The sequence below is a fragment of the Triturus cristatus genome, chromosome 6 (assembly GCF_964204655.1).
Source record: "Triturus cristatus chromosome 6, aTriCri1.1, whole genome shotgun sequence".
NCBI classification, from domain to species: Eukaryota; Metazoa; Chordata; class Amphibia; order Caudata; family Salamandridae; genus Triturus; species Triturus cristatus.
This window is the reverse complement of record NC_140589.1, coordinates 3,381,539-3,393,748: the sequence shown is the minus strand read 5'-3', so window position 1 is coordinate 3,393,748 and position 12,210 is coordinate 3,381,539. Positions and strand designations below refer to the sequence as shown.

General features: G+C 49.1%; 1 protein-coding gene across 2 annotated transcripts in view; it reads left to right on the top strand.

Moving 5' to 3' along the window:
• Positions 1-12,210, top strand: part of LOC146813618 (chitotriosidase-1-like) — a 256,567-nt gene that overhangs the window by 172,399 nt on the left and 71,958 nt on the right. For both annotated transcript variants that reach the window (XM_085610097.1, XM_085610096.1), the window contains exon 5: positions 439-604. In XM_085610097.1, coding sequence (XP_085466223.1) covers positions 439-604 — 166 coding nt within the window. The remainder of the gene's footprint in view (positions 1-438; positions 605-12,210) is intronic.

Here is a 12,210-nt window from a genome sequence, read left to right as displayed (position 1 = left end):
TGAGAAGTAACATTTCACATGCAGGGTTGAATTTTTAGATGAGTGTTTGCTACATGAGTTGCTCAAAGGCCCAGCAAGCTCAGTGGGTGGGAGGCCGTGTTTACGTTCAGCTCCACCAGCAGAGGGTAAAGCAAGCAAGCACAAATACAAAACTGCTTGCAGTGCCTGACACCTCCAGGCTATCCCAGCATTTCCAGCAAACAACACTTTTTTGTTATTTTGATATCTCATTGAGTTGTAGGATATGATCTGCTGTGTACAAAGCAAACATTGGCTGAATATACTACACACAAGATGCAACCACTGGCCGTGAATGTTCTCCAGACCAGGCGACAGAGAATGAGGGCCACCACTTGGTGCAACCCATTTTACAAACTCTATCACTTCTTATCACTGTTAATATTAAGGATATATGGTGTCCCACCCTTCCCCCTCTAGGTTCACCGATATGGTTTCGACGGACAACAATCGTAAGGCATTCGTTGACTCGGTGCCCCTGTTCCTGCGGAATCATGGCTTCGACGGGCTGGAGTTGAGCTGGCAGTTCCCCGGCTCTAGAGGGAGCCCCCCCGAGGACAAGGCCCGCTTCACACTACTCATTCAGGTATCTGAAACTCAATGACGGCACCTCATGCCAGATCAGCTCTTGGGGTCTCTGGAGTTTCAGGGCTCCTGGACAATCATGAGTCGAGGGTCTCCGCTTGGTTCTTCCTGAAACCATAGAAGTCAGGTGCTACTGCGATCTCAGCGACTTGTGAGTACCTTGAGTTTCAGCAAGGTACCAATGTCCAACAGACAAGGCTTACAAGGTTCACAAAGGGTAAAATGCTAAATTCGTCTAGCACTTGTCACGGTCAATGAATATACTGTCCCGGGAGTTTCTTGCAACTTTGTGTAAAGAACTAAGAACTGTTAGAGTTTAAATAGCATTGTTATATTGTGGTTTAGTTGAACAATAGGAGTCCTCTCAAATACCTCTCTGTTTACTCAGTCTAAATGCACCAGAGGAATGTTGATAACAGGGTTGATGCAAGAAGATACACATGTTTGCAGTCCAGGCATGAGCATTCGCACAGCAGTTTGACTTAGCTCAGTTGTATTCACATTGCAGAGACAGGCAAGAGGTAGGGACCGCCCGGCTCCTGTGCTCCAGTCCTGTGCGGGGGGGGACAATGAAACTGTCGGTCCAGTGGGGTTTCTGCAGCTAGCAGGAACAGTCTGAGAGTCTCTGCCCCTTCTCATGCCTAGAGGCACATGGGAAGCAGGGACCACATGGGAAGCAGGGACCACATGGGAAGCAGGGACCACATGGGAAGCAGGGACCAGGCACCACATGGGAAGCAGGGACCACATGGGAAGCAGGGACCACATGGGAAGCAGGGACCACATGGGAAGCAGGGACCACATGGGAAGCAGGGACCACATGGGAAGCAGGGACCAGGGACCACATGGGAAGCAGGAACCACATGGGAAGCTCTCTCAGAAGCTGCAGAGGAGTCAGGTGTGCCATGTGTGAAATTAAAGTGGGAACGGTCAAGGAACCGTTAAGGCAACACGTTTTAAGGGGAACTACCAGGGCTAGGCTGCATGTTTGTGCACACCTGATCACTTGAAACCGAGGCCCCTGGTCAGAGGAGGGGGGGCTCAGCAGTCCATGTCTGCAGAATCAGTTCTCTCCAAGGGCTTCTTGAGTCTTCACTCATCCTTACCTGCCCTAAGACGTCTTAGGACACTTAATCCAAAGAGGTGGACAGTGGCCGCAGCTCTCTGATATTATCACACACTGCAAAGCTTAGTTCCTCAGAGCAGAACTTGGAGTAGCTGTGTCACGGTCTCTCGGAGGCATCTCAGGATCGGTTCGTTGCTCAATTGGGGTCCACCTATTGACAACCTCAATTTCCGATATGCTATAAAAGCACGGACATTAGAGGGGGTCAATCGAGAGAAAGAAAGGAAGGGAACAGCGGGGAGGGAGATCTGTGGAGAGAAACGATGATTAAGACACACTTAACAGACTGCACCTCAATAAGTTAGCTCACTCCTTCTAGGAAGTACACAACGATACATATATATCTACATATATACCTGTAAAGAAAAAAGAACTCAAGGATTGCATCTACAACTAGAAGGGCGATTGTATCAGCATCTGACCCTCTAAGATAAATGGGATGCTTGTCTAATTGTTCGTACCACCTGTACGTGATACACAGCAGAGAACTGTGAATACATAAACATTATCAGCAATAACCTTTCTCTATGTCTTTACCACATAATACCAGGACATGCACTCCTTACCCACCATAACCAGTGTGACTGTGGGCCTCACAAGGGAAGAAGGAATTACGCAATATGCTCAGCACCTCTCTTACATCCCCTGCTAAGACGAAACAATACACACAGAAAAAACAATTAAGATGGAGAACTGATGTCAGGTAAACAAGTTGCTGGATATCGTAGAATGGTGCTATACCACCTGGTACTGGTTCATATTGGTAATGTCTATGTTACACCAAAGCGCTTTACATGCCATACGTGAGGTACAGCGTCGAGGTAAATGTAACCTCCAAAATACACAACTCCAGGCGATGTATCCTGAACACCCTCAGATTAGGCAGCTATGGATTCTATCCGGCGCTGTTATCCAACAGGGCCGTAAAATGATAATGAGCAAGTATTGACTCTTGGCGGTGTCACTCAGGTCCTCTATGGCAAATAGTTAAAGAGCAGCACTAGCGGCGTGAGTCACAACACCGGGTTGCTTGAAAGTACAAAGGTATGACTCTTGGCGGTGTCACTCAGGTCCGCTATGGCAAATAGTGAAAGAGCAGCACTAGCGGCGTGAGTCACAATGCCGGGTTGCTTGAAAGTACAAAGGTTTGACTCTTGGCGGTGTCACTGACACCCTTACCCCACCAAAGCCAACTTGGAATCAGCGAGGCTGTTCGGCAGCACAAAGCGAAATAATCTGCGCCATTCCTTCTGCTTCCTCGGCTTACGTAGCCGGGCGGATCCGCGCAGCGTCGCCTCCTGCACATGCGCGCGGCCAAGGATGCCGGGAAGTGTAGTGCGCAAGAGAGCCCCTCCATATCTCACGCATCTCGCGGAGATGGAGCGCGGCTCTCGTCCAAGAAGTGCTGTAAGGTCGTCCCTTTAGGGAGTGTGCAGCGGTCGCAACTGAGGACGTGACAGCACATCCCTCTCCCAACGACCGCTGACACGAACCAGGTTTGTTGGGGAACCGTTCATGAAAGGCTTTTATACATCGGGGTGCATGCATGCCCACCGCTGGTTTCCACGAATTTTCTTCCGTGCCGTATCCTTTCCAGGACAGCAAATACCATAATTAAGATCCCTTCATTTTTGAGTCCAGAATCGATTGCACTTCATACTCAGGCTCGTGATTAATCCAGATGGGCGAAGGTCTCTTTTTTATGGATGAATAGGAGGGTTTCAATAATGACACATGAAAGACCAGATGTATTTTCATTGTCTTGGGCAATGCCAATTTCATGGCCAAAGGCGAGATCACCTTGAGAATTTTATAAGGCCCAATGAACTTGGGATTAAACACACTATATCGACGGAATCGAATGTTTTTTGTCGATAGCCACACTGCATCTCCTACCTTGTAGGTAGGCGTGGGTTGGCGGTGTTTATCCGCCTTAGTTTTGTAGATCCCCTTGGCCTTTTCCAAGTTTCTACGAGTGGTGTGCAGGATTTGTTGAATGTGTTTCACACGGTCTTGTGCTTCCGGCACTTCAGGTATGCTTACGGGTTGAATCAAAGAGATAAAGCGTGGATGGTAACCGTAGTTACTGTAAAATGGCGTGAAGTTGGTGGATTGGTGTTTGGCACTTTTGTATGCCACCTCAGCCAAACACAAGAGGTCCACCCAAGCGTCTGTGTTCTTTTCCACGTAGCACCGTAGGTACTGCTTGAGAGTCTGATTCAGTCTTTCTGTTTGCCCATCAGACTGAGGGTGAAAACTGGTACTCTTGGTCGTTTTCATATGTAATGCCTTACACCAGGCTGTCCAAAATCGGGCAATGAATTGGGGGCCCCTGTCGGACACTATATTTGCAGGAAGGCCATAAAGCCTTATCACATGAAACAAAAGCAGTTTGGCCAATTGTCCTGACATGGGTTCTTTAGCACAGGCTATGAAGTGTCCCATCTTTGTGAGACTGTCCACCACTACCACGATGGCTGTACATCCTTGATCCAGGGGCAACCCAACAATAAAATCTATAGAAATGGTTTCCCATGGCACCAAAGGTGACGGTAGGGGTTGTAACAGTCCTTTGGATTTCCTGTGTTCTGGTTTAGCAGTCACACACGTCTCACACCGGTGAATCATAGCTGTGGTGTCTTCCACCACTGTTGGCCACCAAAACTGGTGAAAAATGCGATCTAGGGTTTTCTTAATCCAGTTATGTCCCGCACTGTGCGTGTGGTGACACCAGTGGAAGACCTCTTTCCTTAAGGTTGGATTGGGTATTAACAACTGCTTGCCTTTCATTGGGAGACCCCTAATTATCTTCCACTGCGGGTGGTTCCGCAACCATTTCCTCCAGTAGGGATTCTTCACCCCTTTGGTTACTTTCTGTAGAAAGGTATCAGTTTACAGCGTTCCTATGACCTTTTGAGGGTCTAAGACTGACTGTAAATGTTCTATCTGGGTTCCATCAGGGGTGTCTTTGCGGGACAGAGCGTCCGCTTTTTTATTGTCTGCCCCAGGTCGGTAAGTGACAAGGTAGTGAAATTCTGAAAAGAATAGCATCCAGCGTAACTGCCTGGGAGACAACATCCGCGTAGATCTCATAAACTGTAAGTTACGATGATCGGTATATACAGTTACCACATGCTTGGCTCCTAATAACAGGTGTCTCCAATCGCTGAAAGCTTCTTTTATGGCTAGGAGCTCTTTTTCGGCGATGGTATACCTGGTTTCGGCCAAATTTAATTTCCTGGACATATAAGCCACCGTATGGAGTTGGCCAGTCGTTTTATGGCGTTGTGAGAGTATGGCTCCTACCGCAACATCGGAGGCATCTGCTTTCACAATGTATGGGCTCTCAGGGTCCGGATGTATCAACACCGGGGCTGTAACAAAAGCATCCTTTAAGCATTGAAAGGAGGCCTCTGCTTCTGGTGTCCACCGAAATGGCTCGTTTTTCCGTAACAGTTTGGTAAGGGGAGCCACCACCGCAGAGAATTGGTTAATGAATCTGCGATAAAAATTCGCAAATCCGAGAAAGCATTGGATTTCCTTAACATTAGTAGGTTGCGCCCATTCTTTCACTGCTCTAATCTTTCTTTCTGACATGACCTGTCCTGAGGGTGTCAGCATCACTCCCAAGAACTCCACTTCTTTCACGTGGAACTCACATTTGCTGAGCTTACAATACAGTTTATTCTGTCGCAAGGCATCGAACACCAAACCCACATGAGCCTTATGTTCCTCCTCTGTGGAGGAATATATCAAAATATCATCGATATATGCTACCACGAACTTGTCCAAATACTCCCGCAGCACCTCGTTAACGAAGTATTGAAACGCGGCGGGGGCATTGCACAGTCTGAAGGGCATTACTGTATATTCGTAAAGGCCATATCGGGTCCGAAAGGCGGTTTTCCACTCGTCTCCTTCCCGAACGCGGACCAAGTGGTAGGCCCCCTTTAAGTCAAGGCGAGTGTAGATTGTGGCCGATTTAACCTGCTCTAACAGAACAGATATCAAGGGCAGAGGATACCTGTTTTTGATCGTTACGTTGTTTAATGCCCTAAAGTCTATGCAGGCTCTCTTTTCCCCGTTGGCTTTTGGAATAAAAAAAATAGGAGAGGCTGCCGGGGATCGTGAAGGGCGTATAAACCCGTTCTCCAAGTATTTTTCTAGGTATTCTCTCAAGTGAGTATTTTCAGCTTCTGTGAGTGCATATAATCTTCCACAAGGTATAACTGCACCTGGAACTAAGTCTATACAGCAATCATAATGCCGGTGAGGGGGGAGAGTATCGGCTGATTTCTCACAGAACACATCTTGATACTCTGAATACCAAGCAGGTAACTTTACATCAGTTTCTGCGGCCGTGGCTATTGAGTTTGGACTGCCCTGACTACAAGCAATATCCCCCCGGGTGTTAGTACAATGTTCTCTGCACCATGAACTCTTATACTCCACCTTGTTATTCTTCCAATCGATGGTTGGGTTGTGTAATCTCAACCAGGGCAGGCCTAGTATCACTCCATATTGCGGGGCTTGGATGATATTGAAAGATACACGTTCAATATGCCCTTCCCCACAAGTCATGGGCATAGTATTGGAATGGTACCTAATAGGGCCTGTGCTTAAGGTCTTTCCATCTACAGCCAACACCTCTTCGGGGGAGTCCTTAGTAATCAACTCTATCCCTAAAAGCCTGGCAGTCCCTAGGTCCATAAATAACCCCGTTGCGCCAGAATCAACCATGGCTTCACAGGTCTGCCAACCTCCCAGCATTTTAAGAGAGATGGTTACAAACACATGTTGAGATGACAATGCTAGGGTATTCATGGTAGAAGAGATATGCAACCCACCCAAGGACTTCCCTTCTGTTTTCCCTGGGTGAATCAGTTTTCCGGCAAGACCTCTGAGGACAAGCCAGACACTCGTTTGGCCCCTACGCTGGTTCTAGGTTTGGCCAAACAATCTTTAACAAAATGCCCCTTTTTGCCGCAATACATGCAGAGCCCAGTCTTTCGCCGGAGGTCTCTCTCCGCTTGGGTAAGTGGGGCTCGAATGGTACCTATGTCCATAGGTTATGATACCGGGGCCAACCCTACTCCTGACCCCCTATTTTTCTCAAATCTCATAGGCTGACGCTCTACTTTCTTTCTGTCCCCTCTACGTTCCCCTATGCGATAATCTAACCTTAAGGTGAGGTTGATAAGATCTATACAGGTGGAGGGTTGAGGGTCTATCTGTGCTAACACGTCTTTCATGTCGTCCCTCAGCCCTTGATAAAATGTAGCAGCCCTCTTTTCCTCTGGCCATTGGGTTTCTGCTACCAAACGTTGGAATGTGTTGATGTACACCACCAATCCTTATTTTCCTCTTTAAGTTCCAGCAGTTCTCTATCTGCCGAGAAGGAAGCCGCCCTATGATCGAACACAAGTTCGAATTCTTTTTGAAACACCTCCCAATCGTATAGAAGGGGGTCGTCGCGACGCACATAAGGTACTGCCCATTGAGCCGCGTCACCTGTTAGGTACGAGATCATAAAAGCCACCCGAGCCTGATTTGTGGGAAAGGCCTTAGGTTTACAAGAAAAATGTAGTAACACCTGAGTCATAAAGACTTGTACCTTGGATGCCTCCCCATAAAACCGCTCGGGGGCGGCCAAAGGGATGGGCGTAGGCATTTCCACTGTAAATGGGGAGGGAACAGAGGATGTTCCAAACTGGAAGGTACTCCCACCCAACGTTCTACCTGACTGTGCGTCAAATGGGTTTCTTTGTAATCTATTGACTGTGTCTTGCAAGGCTGCAGTTTTGGCCCTAGATGCCGCTATCTCTGCCCTGGAGTCGGCTATCTCCTGCTGAAGTGCCCCTAAGGTGACTAGGACGTTTTCCAATGTGGCCATCGTAACAACGAACCGACCGGGAGAGGTATATTTAAGTAGGCAGATTATTCTGTCACGGTCCCTCGGAGGCCTCTCAGGAACGGTTCGTTGCTCAATTGGGGTCCACCTATTGACAACCTCAATTTCCGATATTGTTGGAAGGCGGACCCCGAGGAGTCGGCGAGACCACCAAGGGGGGGGGGGGGCCCTCCCACTGCACGAAGTAGCCGAGCGCTGCAGAGAAGCCTCCTGAGAGATCCTTCTCCTATCACGTACTAGCACAGTAACACCACCACACAGGACTCAAGGAGATTGTCTCAAGACGAGCAATTCTTTATCAGCACTTAAAGGTTACGAGATCAATATTTACACGAAAGGGATCGAGGGATCCACAAAAAGTCTCAGTGTCTCTTTTGAGGGGTAGGGGTAACGGGACAGTCTTTGGCAGGAGCTCGGTACGAGGGTACCTGGGGCCCAGTTCTTATCCTCAAGCTGGAGGACCTCCGGATCTCGGAGGGGTCGAGCCGCGACGGCGTCAGCAGGGCTCTGGCGTTCAGTTAGTGGGGAGCCGCGATCAGGTCAGCAGGGCTCTCAAGATGGTTTCTGCTCAGCTCGAGCCGCGACGTCATCAGCAGGGCTCCGAGGGAGGTTTCAGCGAGGTTGGGCCGCGACAGCGTCAGCAGGGCCCGATGTTCCGGGGGGCTTCAAGGTTTCCACAAGAAGGAGCCGCGACGCAGTCTGCAGGGCTCGTGGTAGTTCAAGCAAGAGTTCTTCTCCGTAGGGTCGGCCGCGATTCAATCAGCAGGGCTCTCGACTCCGGGATACAACTGCCGATCTGTGGCGGGGTCGCCCCAGATATAGGTCTGGAGCCCTTTGATGTCCGGACCCTTGCGCCCGGGGGGCGGAGAGGCCGGGTGGAGGTGGCCAGACGCCCAGCAGGAGAGGCGCCGGGCCCAAGAGAGTTGCAGGGCGATCACACCTAGGGATGGGAGGACAGTTGGGGGTCTCATCGATACTGTCCTCCGCCAGGGGCGGTGAATGGTTCATGTGGCACCCCCTGGCCAGTTCTTGGTGCCTCGATGTCGGGGCTTCGCTGGGGCCGAGGCCGGGTTGAGCGGGGTCGCGCCGGCTGGCGCACAGAGTCACGTGGATGCCAACAAGATGGCGGAGCCCCGAGGGGTATGCGACCTCGTGCGGCTCGGAATGAGGAGTCTCGGTGCAGTTCGGAAGGGTGGCCCGTGAAGGCCGGGGCGGGGAACGGGCACAATCCACGGGGGTAAGGATCACGCCACGAGGCCGGGTCCAACAGATATGCTATAAAAGCACGGACATTAGAGGGGGTCAATCGAGGGAAGGAAAGGAAGGGAACAGCGGGGAGGGAGATCTGTGGAGAGAAACGATGATTAAGACACACTTAACAGACTGCACCTCAATAAGTTAGCTCACTCCTTCCAGGAAGTACACAACGATACATATATATCGACATATATACCTGTAAAGAAAAAAGAACTCAAGGATTGCATCTACAACTAGAAGGACGATTGTATCAGCATCTGACCCTCTAAGATAAATGGGATGCTTGTCTATTTGTTCGTACCACCTGTACGTGATACACAGCAGAGAACTGTGAATACATAAACATTATCAGCAATAACCTTTCTCTATGTCTTTACCTCATAATGCTGTCATGCGCTCATTACCCACCATAACCAGTGCGACTGTGGGCCTCACAAGGGAAGAAGGAATTACGCAATATGCTCAGCACCTCTCTTACATCCCCTGCTAAGACGAAACAATACACACAGAAAAAACAATTAAGAAGGAGAACTGATGTCAGGTAAACAAGTTGCTGGATATCGTAGAATGGTGCTATACCACCTGGTACTGGTTCATATTGGTAATGTCTAGGTTACACCAAAGCGCTTTACATGCCATACGTGAGGTACAGCGTCGAGGTAAATGTAACCCCCAAAATACACAACTCCAGGCGATGTATCCTGAACACCCTCAGATTAGGCAGCTATGGATTCTAACCAGCGCTGTTATCCAACAGGGCCGTAAAATGATAATGAGCAAGTATTGACTCTTGGCGGTGTCACTCAGGTCCGCTATGGCAAATAGTTAAAGGGCAGCACTAGCGGCGTGAGTCACAACGCCGGGTTGCTTGAAAGTACAAAGGTATGACTCTTGGCGGTGTCACTCAGGTCCGCTATGGCAAATACTGAAAGAGCAGCACTAGCGGCGTGAGTCACAACGCCGTGTTGCTTGAAAGTACAAAGGTATGACTCTTGGCGGTGTCACTGACACCCTTACCCCACCAAAGCCAACTTGGAATCAGCGAGGCTGTTGGAACGTCCTCCGCCTTTGGCAGCACAAAGCGAAATAATCTGCGCCATTCCTTCTGCTTCCTCGGCTTACGTAGCCGGGCGGATCCGCGCAGCGTCGCCTCCTGCACATGCGCGTGGCCAAGGATGCCGGGAAGTGTAGTGCGCAAGAGAGCCCCTCCATATCTCACGCATTTCACGGAGATGGAGCGCGGCTCTCGTCCAAGAAGTGCTGTAAGGTCGTCCCTTTAGGGAGTGTGCAGCGGTCGCAACTGAGGACGTGACAGCACATCCCTCTCCCAACAACCGCTGACACGAACCAGGTTTGTTGGGGAACCATTCATGAAAGGCTTTTATACATCGGGGTGCATGCATGCCCACCGCAGGTTCCCACAAATTTTCTTCCGTGCCGTATCCTTTTTCAGGACACCAAATGCCATAATTAAGATCCCTTCATTTTTGAGTCCAGAATCGATTGCACTTCATACTCAGGCTCGTGATTGATCCAGATGGGCGAAGGTCTCTTTTTTATGGATAAATAGGAGGGTTTCAATAATGACACATGAAAGACCAGATGTATTTTCATTGTCTTGGGCAATGCCAATTTCATGGCCAAAGGCGAGATCACCTTGAGAATTTTATAAGGCCCAATGAATTTGGGATTAAACACACTATATCGACGGAATCGAATGTTTTTTGTCGATAGCCACACTGCATCTCCTACCTTGTAGGGAGGCATGGGTTGGCGGTGTTTATCCGCCTTAGTTTTGTAGATCCCCTTGGCCTTTTCCAAGTTTCTACGAGTGGTGTGCAGGATTTGTTGAATGTGTTTCACACGGTCTTGTGCTTCCGGCACTTCAGGTATGCTTACGGGTTGAATCAAAGAGATAAAGCGTGGATGGTAACCGTAGTTACTGTAAAATGGCGTGAAGTTGGTGGATTGGTGTTTGGCACTTTTGTATGCCACCTCAGCCAAACACAAGAGGTCCACCCAAGCGTCTGTGTTCTTTTCCACGTAGCACCGTAGGTACTGCTTGAGAGTCTGATTCAGTCTTTCTGTTTGACCATCAGACTGAGGGTGAAAACTGGTACTCTTGGTCGTTTTCATATGTAATGCCTTACACCAGGCTGTCCAAAATCGGGCAGTGAATTGGGGGCCCCTGTCGGACACTATATTTGCAGGAAGGCCATGAAGCCGTATCACATGAAACAAAAGCAGTTTGGCCAATTGTCCTGACGTGGGTTCTTTAGCACAGGCTATGAAGTGTCCCATCTTTGTGAGACTGTCCACCACTACCACGATGGCTGTACATCCTTGATCCAGGGGCAACCCAACAATAATAGCTATAAAAATGTTTTCCCATGGCACCAAAGGTGACGGTAGGGGTTGTAACAGTCCTTTGGATTTCCCGTGTTCTGGTTTAGCAGTCACACACGTCTCACACCGGTGAATCATGGCTGTGGTGTCTTCCACCACTGTTGGCCACCAAAACTGGCGAAAAATGCGATCTAGGGTTTTCTTAATCCCGTTATGTCCCGCACTGTGCGTGTGGTGACACCAGTGGAAGACCTCTTTCCTTAAGGTTGGATTGGGTATTAAAAACTGCTTGCCTTTCATTGGGAGACCCTTAATTATCTTCCACTGCGGGTGGTTCCGCAACCATTTCCTCCAGTAGGGATTCTTCACCCCTTTGGTTACTTTCTGTAGAAAGGTATCAGTTTACAGCGTTCCTATGACCTTTTGAGGGTCTAAGACTGACTATAAATGTTCTATCTGGGTTCCATCAGGGGTGTCTTTGCGGGACAGAGCGTCCGCTTTTTTATTGTCTGCCCCAGGTCGGTAAGTGACAAGGTAGTGAAATTCTGAAAAGAATAGCATCCAGCGTAACTGCCTGGGAGACAACATCCGCGTAGATCTCATAAACTGTAAGTTACGATGATCGGTATATACAGTTACCACATGCTTGGTTCCTAATAACAGGTGTCTCCAATCGCTGAAAGCTTCTTTTATGGCTAGGAGCTCTTTTTCGGCGATGGTATACCTGGTTTTGGCCAAATTTAATTTCCTGGACATATAAGCCACCGGATGGAGTTGGCCAGTCGTTTTATGGCGTTGTGAGAGTATGGCTCCTACCGCAACATCGGAGGCATCTGCTTCCACAATGTATGGGCTCTCAGGGTCCGGATGTATCAACACCGGGGCTGTAACAAAAGCATCCTTTAAGCATTGAAAGGAGGCCTCTGCTTCTGGTGTCCACCGAAATGGCTTGTTTTTTCGTAACAGT